This window comes from Etheostoma spectabile, chromosome 2, assembly GCF_008692095.1.
Source record: "Etheostoma spectabile isolate EspeVRDwgs_2016 chromosome 2, UIUC_Espe_1.0, whole genome shotgun sequence".
NCBI classification, from domain to species: domain Eukaryota; kingdom Metazoa; phylum Chordata; class Actinopteri; order Perciformes; family Percidae; genus Etheostoma; species Etheostoma spectabile.
Window position 1 is genome coordinate 27,398,854 of NC_045734.1, and position 9,094 is coordinate 27,407,947.

Here is a 9,094-nt window from a genome sequence, read left to right on the forward strand (position 1 = left end):
ATTACTAATGTTAACTAGCAGGTTAGTTAGCAGTAATTAGCCTCTGCCTATGTTAATGTTAACTAGCATGCTAGTTATCACAGCCCAAGTTGTTATTCTAGTAGATCTTTACTTACTGTACCTACACTTTTTTATTTTAATTTCACATCCAGTATGCTTTGGCAATATAAACGTCTCTCTCCCATGCTAATAAAGCTCCTTTGAATAAAACTCAATAGTGGTGTAAGGTCTAAACTAAGGCCTGTGTAAAAGATGTTTCAAGTCATGTCAGCAAAATGGAGTTCAAATCACCAAGTCTCAAGTTCACATCTCTGGTCTTGTTATGATTTCAAATCTGGACTTGAAAATTAATTTAAAGACAATGAACACTGAAAATGTAAGCAACAATGGTGACTGTGAAGTTGATTTTGATATGAACAATATGAATGTCATCAGGGCACATGTTAAGGTCTTCGGCTTTTTCCCAGATCCATAAGCACAGGCTGAGTCCAGATTCCATATTACACAGTCCTCACCCAGAAAACAACCGTATAGGTCAATAGTCAAGCCCTTTATAAAGGACCCATATCTAAGTGTGTTGCTAGGCGGGGACATCTTGTGGCTGTAGAAATTATTGCATGAACAAACGAGAAAGTGGCGTGATAAAGTACAGTGTAAGTACACATGTACAGTATAAGTACACATGTTGGGCTGCTCAATCGTAAAAAACACAGGACTTTTACTCAGGTGGTTTGGAGTTTGGGTCGTGTGAAACTAAAAATTAACCCGTTTAAATTGATGTTTTTTAATTTTGTTCTGGACGTCATTCATCATTTTAAGCCAATCCTCGATCTTTTCCTAACCCTAATCGGTATTTGTTGTTAAGAAGTTCTGTTTCAAAATATTATCTACGTGTTTACAACTGCATCCATTCCGTTAAATAGAACGGACCGTGATTAAAAAAGTAGATTTAGGGTTGTTTAGGTTTGAGGGCATGAGTGGGGTGAAAAGACTATACTGTGAAGGATGATGAGGAGAAAGCTCCAGGAGAGTACTGTACCATTTACTACTAGTAGGCTACAGTACATTGATTGCTTGTATATTAACACTCATGTTGTCCTCAGGTCAAATTGACCCATTTTCCTATATCAATGTTCTTTTTAACCCTTGTGTTGTCTTTCCGTCAAAATTGAAAATCAACACTTTTGTTTACGCTTTATATAGATGTTATAAACTTTTTTTATGTTTTTGTCCTTTTTTGATGCTTTTTTCCCATGTTTTTCACTTTCTTTTGACGTTTTCAACACTACGTAACACTAACTTATTAACTTTAGTTTTATAGTTATTTTTGGAATATATGGTCAATAAACCTCATTTATAGGAAATTGTACCTAATGTTTGAGTTAGAGAAGCAGAAATTAGGAATTATTGAGATTAAAATTAAAGGAATGGATGTTGATGATAATCACAGACTGGAATATGTCAACTTTTACTCAATACTATTTCAAAAACACTTCCATTTGTTTTTACACCCCAAAATTACCCATCAAAATCACCCCAAAGAGCGTTGTGTTGAATCAATCATGTTATTTTGAGAAGTTAAAAAGAACATGGATAAAGGGAAATGGGTCAATTTGACCCAAGGACAACATGAGGGTTAAGTAAAAGTATACTATGACCAAGTGCTGTAATGCCTATCGTATATCTGGGTTCTAGCAGTAGCATGAAATTTGGACACTGCTGTGCATTCAATTTGAAACATCTAGATGCAAATCATTTTTAACATACATACTTACATCCGTGGTAGGAGCTTGAGAACAGAAAGCCACAAGGATACAGCCAGAAGCTGTTTTCGTGAGAATCTTTTTGGGGAAACACTGCTGTAAAGGAAGGCTGGATGTTAACAAACTAAGTGAACATCCTTCCAGGAAGCCATGGACAAACTCAGTTTGTAGAACACTGAGTCCTTGAATGGGAAAGTTGATCCGTCATTCATTTAACTCTTAGAGTACCTCAGAAATTGCGTGTTTTTTGACCATTCTGAAGAAATCATTAATGCTAACCATTTTTAAAGCGTGCTGGAGAAATAGGTTTTTTTGCATTTAATGTACTCTGTTAACAATCAAAATAAATGTAGTGTATGTAAAGTTAAATTCATCACAATAAACATGTCCAGCTTCATTGTTGATAATGTTAATTTTGTATGATTACTGACATACAGATGACTGCCTGGTCGATCACATGATGTCCTCTGGGCCCAAAAATACTTTTTCCCACAAACGTGCAGTACATTGAAAAAGAGATGTCTGTAAATCAGTGGAGACATTTGTTTGAGCGTCACAATCCCCTTGAAATTAGTTTTTTTCACTGTCAGAATTTGATCTTTCAGTCTGAAAACCTTTGGAATGTCCCACCATCAAATCCCCATTCAAGTTAGTGGAGCGCCAAACAGGAAGTAGCCGGTCGAGGCTCTGGCGTTTCTGCTCTATGGGCCGCACAGTGACGGAGCAGCGCTGACCACCCGAGTCATTTCTGTCTTTTAACACGCGGGTTGGTAGGGCAAAGACGCAGAAATGTAACACACCAGGTCTGTCTTAATAGCATCAGTAATAAGGAGAGCATGTGAAATAGTAAATAGGGTAAAACAAGACTAAAGTGTGGCTCGTGCCAAAACGTGTGTGTTAGTTTAAGGTCATGCTCATTGGTGCATGACACTGGAAACACTGCTCAGTGTTTGGGAGTTCAGTCTCAGTCGGGGGTCAACATGAGATGGACCCCATCTAAAACGTGTGCAGCCATTGGCTGTTTGTTATGCCATTCAGATCCTGGTTCAGGGCCAACTATGCAAAAGGTAACTACGTATGAGTGACTGTGCCTTTTTTCTGCCACCCAGCAGGACGTGTAAATGTTCACACAGGACTATGTTGCATATTTTAGCCCACACGTTGTGTATACATTTCCATAGTATTTGAGACTTTCTAAGGAAGGTAAATCAATGTGTAAAGGCCTGAAACAATGACCAGCATATTACTATGATCACTATGACATATGGCAGACATTAAGCAAGTTTCAACACCCTGCAAGTCATACTGTGGAACATTCAAGTGGAAATCTAAATTACTACAACATGCTTTGAGAAACATTTGGTAGGAAATGTAGGTTGTAGGAAATGGGCTAAAACTGCAAATGTACTGTATGTACCAGTCCTTTTGTGGTTGCCTCAGTAGAAAGAAAACTACAGCACAGAACCCTCTGCAGACCCCTGCAGTCTGAACGGTACAGCTGACAGGAATGAAAGTTAGAAAGGAAATTCCAATGAACTGCTGTGTACTCTAGGGTCGACATTTCACTACCCAACAATACTTTGGCTTCAGACAGGATCCGATCTCTGAAGTACAAAATATAGTATAGGAAGTTCTTTTCAGACTCATTTTGACTTTTATGGGACACAAGCCACTTTACATCCATCACCCACAATGTCCTTCTCAGACTAACCTTTCACTGAACTCACCCCTCCACTAATATTCTCCACACATTTTTTTGTGCAAATGAATTTAATTTAAATAGTTTTTATCCACATTTCTTTTATATGAATGCCATTTGCAGGCAACTGGGCTGCTCAGAGACACAGAAACAATTCACTTTACATTGCCTTTATCGTTTCGAAACTGTCCACACAAATAAGGTTTCTAAAAGGTGGTTTTGTGAACAGGCAGAAAACAGCCTGTGGTTGTGGGTGAGTGAAACCCGTGTGAGTAAATCTAAGGGGCAACTGGAAATGTCCACAGAGCATTTCTCTCAGTGTAAACAGGAAATCAATTTAGATCTGTCACAGGAGGTGTTAGAGCTGAATAACCGTTTGAGGTGTGTTTGTGTGTGTGTGTGTGTGTGTGTGTGTGTGTGTGTGTGTGTGTGTGTGTGTGTGTGTGTGGTAAGAAGTTTAAGGTGGGGCTGAAAGCGTAGGGGACAAAAACAACATTGGCAGTTGAGCTGTAAGACACAAGTGGGCGAAACAGTGTGTAATTTGTCTGTAATTTGTGTGTGTGTAATTAGTGTGAGTGTGTGTGTGTGTCATAGGCAACCCCAGGGAGGGGCTTGAGGTTGCTCTAGCTACCACTAGGTTTCCCATAGCACCCCCTCTGCACCCCTCACCTATGTCTAACCCTGAAAACGTGTTAGAAACAGGTTCCGTGGCTCATTTAGAAATATTAAGTCACTACAGATACTAAAAATGTTTATCATTAAAACATTTTTACCATGTGTGCATGTGTGAATACTGTGTGAGGATGCATGTCTATGTTTTTGTTTGGAGGGCTAATCAGAGTTTCATGGTGCTGTTATATCGGCAACTTTAGTGCATGAAAAACAACCTCTGTCTCCTTCTCGTTCGGAGGTGGGAGCGTGACTGTGTACTGGGAAACTCAAAACTTCGTCGAGCAACCCCATAGCACCAGCAAAAGATCTCTGGCGCCGTGTGTGCGTGTGCATGTGTGCGTGTGTTCTCTCCTGTGTATCCTGATATTCCACAATCCTTCAAGGATGCAGTCTGTTGCAATATTTTTAATGAAAGTCCTCCATACTTGTAGTCTTCCCATGTTGTATCTGGGACCTTTCAGTTCTTCATTTCATCTCTCAATGGAGTGCAGTACTTAGCCAATCCACTTTATCTTTCCGGTTTTTCTTGGTTTCTGTCACAGTGTTGGACGTCTTAAAAGTCCCATGTCAGGGCAGATGTCTCACAGTAATAGTGTCAGAAAAGGAGAACTGCAAATGTGAGCAAAGTATACACAAAGAAACATGGATCTAGCATCTTCGGTACAACCACTGTGCAGGGCTCTTAAAGGGACATGGAGTTTTTGGCAGTTGTAAGTAAAACACTGATTGCCTCACTAGCATCAGAAACCTGGAAAAGGTAATGTTAATTGATCATATGGCAAAGTATCTTAACAACTTGTGACTAACAAACACATCATTTCTCATTTCTCACTGAACCCTTTCCAGTTTGAAGAAGTGTAACTTCCAAGAGATTTTACAAAATTCCATGAAATATGCTGATCACATTTATACTCTGTGTGGAGAAAACCTTTTTTAATCTCCCGCCCATAGTTGTCTGGAGGACTTGTTCTGCTGACTAACCAAGAGTTGGACTGCTTTCTGAAATAAGGCAAGTTTGCAAATCTATTTGGTCGTAGACTCAATGATTATAGAGGTCATGTCCACCAATGCAGTCCTCTGTTGGGCGGGGTCTCTTGTATTAATTTAATGTTCATTTATTAATGCTGTCAGTTATTGGCCACAAAATATGATGCTCCAACCATTGACCACCAGGATACAAGACTGACATGACGTTGGTCCAATGATCATTTCCAAATGTAATCAATTGTGAGTGGGAGGGAGCAGCGGTAAACTTTTTTTTCTTTTTCACAGTCTATGGCAGTAACTGTAGCATATTCAAATGAGTTAGAACATGCAAATAGCCTACCTTTTAACACCTTACTACATGTACATTTTATTTAATCCTTTTCCTCAAGGGCAATATCAATGCAGTTTCTGTTTTTAGTGTCCACTGATCTACAAGGCCAGAATCTGATCTTTTTCCCCTCATGTCGTAATACCTCTTTGCTCCTATTCTTTGAGTAGTGTTTGACCCAGTGGAGTGCGGCCTGGGTGGGCTGGGTCCAACGCAGAGCCCTTTGCTGCGTGTCCTCCTCCTCTCTCTCCACTGTCCTGTTTTCCATCTGTCCTTACAAGTAAAGGCCAAAAAAAGGTTGGATTATCTGGATCAGCTGTGTGAGAATCCGGAGGCAGGTTCCTGGCTGCTGTTTCAGAAACTGTGTAACATACTTTTGGGTTGGCACCTATTAGACTCTAAAGAGCTCATTTGTCTGAGTAACATGCATCCCATAAACCAAGAGGCATGGTTAAGAGCTGCACTCTCGGTCCTCAGGAAGATAACCACACTAACAATCCCGTGAGAAGAGCATACATGTCACTGATGTACCAACAAATGTTATGTAACAAAGGTAGTGAGGGGAAAACTTAAAATTTAGCAAATCTGTGTATCTTGATGGTAATCGTCTTTTAAACAAACCAAATGCCAAATATTCGGCCGAATCCGACCCCAAAGCCTGGATTTTGGTGCATCCCTAATTTTTACCTATGGCTACATTTAGATATCTAAAGCTCAAGAACACATCCGTGTTTTAATCAATGATCGGAACACTTTGAATGAAATCGGAACTGGTGCTGAGCGTTTTAGCCTTTGGTTTGTTGCAGAGGAACTGGTTGTCCTCCACTCAGACCCCAGTACCTGGTCATTGGCCTTCACCCTGGCTTTGCTCTCTGACAGGATCCCTGTCACACTTAGAGGCTAAGGGACCACCTAGAATCAGATTGGTCAACTAAATACTTGATGTCCCATCACACATGAGCACTTCCAATGTAAGAGTTCCACCAACGGTAGCTGCTATGCTTCTCTTATCTAGTGTGTAAATGTGACCAGATATTTGTTTGGTTTAAATCTCGATGTCATACCACCTGTTGGGTTCTTCCATTCCTCAGCAGACTGATGATTAATGGGACATTGTCTTTAACTTGTCAGTTTATACTGGCTCTTTGACTAGAGGATGTGTCCATATGCTGGATAGGGTTCTGCATACTGTTCCAGATACTGTCACATGGAGTAATTACCTCCACTCGGTTTTCAGCCATGGAGTCAGTCTCTTAGAAAAATAATCTCATCATTCTGTCAGTGCCGTTAGTACTCTTTGAATTGCTCATCCTTGATTCTTTTCTACATCATAAGTGAGAAGTAATAAGAGCTTTACGCCTTGAGAATCAGGAGTGTTTTGATAAGGTCAGGTCATCCTGAAAGCTCCTAAAGGTCAGGGTTAAGGAAGGGGAAGTGATTAATGACGTGTCCTCGTATGAACAGAGGTAGAAGGATGTGTGTGCGTGCTCACATGCTCTTTCTTTCTATTGCTTGAGTACATCTTCATATCGAAGGATCTTATAAAGAACCCAGTAGAAGATGTTGAAGAAGAGGAAGGCCAGAGGGAAGCCGGCCCTCGACACAGTGTCAATCTTTTTGGCTCTGTCGATGAATAACTTCCTCATCTCTTCAATGCTTTTCCCCCTTCCGCCTGCTGCTGCTCCTCCAGGTGCATTCTGGGTGTTTAGTACAGTAACAGCATTGTTGGAGCTGGCCTTTGTGTCCTTGCTCTTGCTCGGAGTGGAGGTCAGTCTGCTCTCGTGTACTTCCCCTTCCTGTTGGAGTGACGAGGAACAGGTCAGATAAAGCTTATTATTTTCTTCACAGACTGTCTTTGTTCATGTGTGTGTGCGTGTATATAAATATATATCCACTGGCCTTGGATTGGTTATATATATATATATATATATATATATATAATACACACACACACACACACACACACCTTGGAATGGTCACTACAGAGTAGATTCATTCTTTAGGAGATTAAAAACTAACTAGTCTAAGTTCACATATTTGGATTAGAATGTATGCTCTGTATTTTCTGTATTTATTATATATTTTTTATGCAACTAAGGCCATGCTCCACTATTGCCACGCGCGCGCACACACACCTACTATGTCTAACTCCCAAAAGGACCACAATAGAAACAAGTCCTGGGACTGTGTCCTCCTTGATGTTGTTTTTATTGTCCATGTCTGGTGTTTTTTTTCAATTATTTTACAACACATGAAAATAATTTCATAGGTTGATAACTGGCCATTATGGAATATTTCCTAAACTTGCTTTAACATCAGTAAAGCTCTGCCAGTGACTCTCAACCTACAGGAAGTTTGAATCATCACAACACACACACACACACACACACACACACACACACACACACAACACAACACACACACACACACAAGTCATTGAAAGGTAACAGGTCATACCTGCTGTGGCTGTTGGTGCAGATGTTAGTTACCCTGCTGTGGTTGTTGGTGCAGATGTTAGTACCCTCTGTGGCTGTTGGTTGCAGATGTTAGTTACCTGCTGTGGTTGTTTTTTGTTGTGTGCAGATGTTAGTACCCTGCGGGGTGTGGTGTGCAGATGTTAGTTACATGTGGCGTCGGTGACAGATGTTAGTACCGCGTGTGGTGTGGGTGCGATGTTAGTTACCCTGCTGTGGCTGTTGGTGCAGATGTTAGGTACCATGCTGGGGTTTGCCGGTTGCTGCTGCAGATGTTAGTTACCCTGCTGTGGTTGTTGGTGCAGATGTTAGTTACCCTGCTGTGGTTGTCGGTGCGGATGTTAGTTACCCTGCTGTGGCTGTCGGTGCAGATGTTAGTTACCATGCTGTGGTTGTTGGTGCAGATGTTAGTTACCCTGCTGTGGCTGTTGGTGCAGATGTTGTTCAGAGATCCATTAGGAGGCTCTGCTGGTTTGAGGCTGTGGTCAACATTAACACGATGAAGGGAATCAGCGAGCTCCTGTGGATCGACTGCAGCTCCACTGCTCTACAGTCGACAGCATGCACACCAGCATCAACACACACAAACCAAAAGGACAAAAAACAAAAAGCATCCAACAAGAGGGCCGGGACAGCCAGTCATTCAGTCAACCAATGTGTAAAAATAATAAAATAACTGATTTATGTTGACAGGAGGATTCAGACCAGACTGAAGCTCTTTTGCATGGGCTCTTTACTCATTGCTAGAGTTGTTTAAACCCATTTTTATGATAAATTCCTCAAAATTAATTCAGTCATACAATGACTTGTGTTCACAAATTGTAGTCAGATCAGTACAGATGTTACATCAATAAATAAATCCATTACTTTCTATGAAGGTGAGATTTTACCTCTGACTAGTTTCACAACCATTTAAACTGAGGTAATTCACAGTTTTAGGCTAGATCATTATTCTGTACATGGAGAGAAAGGATGTATGTATTTGGGCTGTCAAAATGAATACAGAGTTAATGCAAAATCCTTTTAATACAATTAATTCTTTTGAAGCTCTGTTGAGGCAGGCACCGTCTGTGTTTTGGGACACGGGCAGCTGCGTAGTTTGGGAAATCAGGAAGTTATGTAGCAATAACACTGTGGGCTATCCTCAGAACCCTGCAGGGTACATGAGACA

General features: G+C 40.7%; 2 protein-coding genes across 4 annotated transcripts in view; both read right to left on the reverse strand.

The window, feature by feature from the left end:
• Positions 1–3,466, reverse strand: part of LOC116704548 (15-hydroxyprostaglandin dehydrogenase [NAD(+)]-like) — a 26,350-nt gene extending 22,884 nt beyond the window's left edge. Inside the window, 1 exon segment of the mRNA XM_032540129.1 lies at positions 3,455–3,466. The gene's annotated coding sequence lies outside the window, so the exon portion shown is untranslated.
• glra3 (glycine receptor, alpha 3) overlaps positions 2,522–9,094 on the reverse strand; it is a 75,949-nt gene continuing 69,376 nt past the window's right edge. Inside the window, exons 9-11 of one of the 3 annotated variants that reach the window (XR_004335709.1) lie at positions 8,339–8,470; positions 6,282–7,245; positions 2,522–5,855 (exon numbers count right to left, since the gene is read on the reverse strand). Coding sequence is in view for 2 of the 3 variants with exons in the window: in XM_032540104.1 (XP_032395995.1) it covers positions 6,955–7,245; positions 8,339–8,470 (423 nt within the window). In the remaining variant the exon portion in view is untranslated. Of the gene's footprint in view, positions 7,246–8,338; positions 8,471–9,094 lie in introns of all 3 variants that reach the window. The other 2 variants (XM_032540104.1, XM_032540117.1) reach the window with 2 other exon arrangements.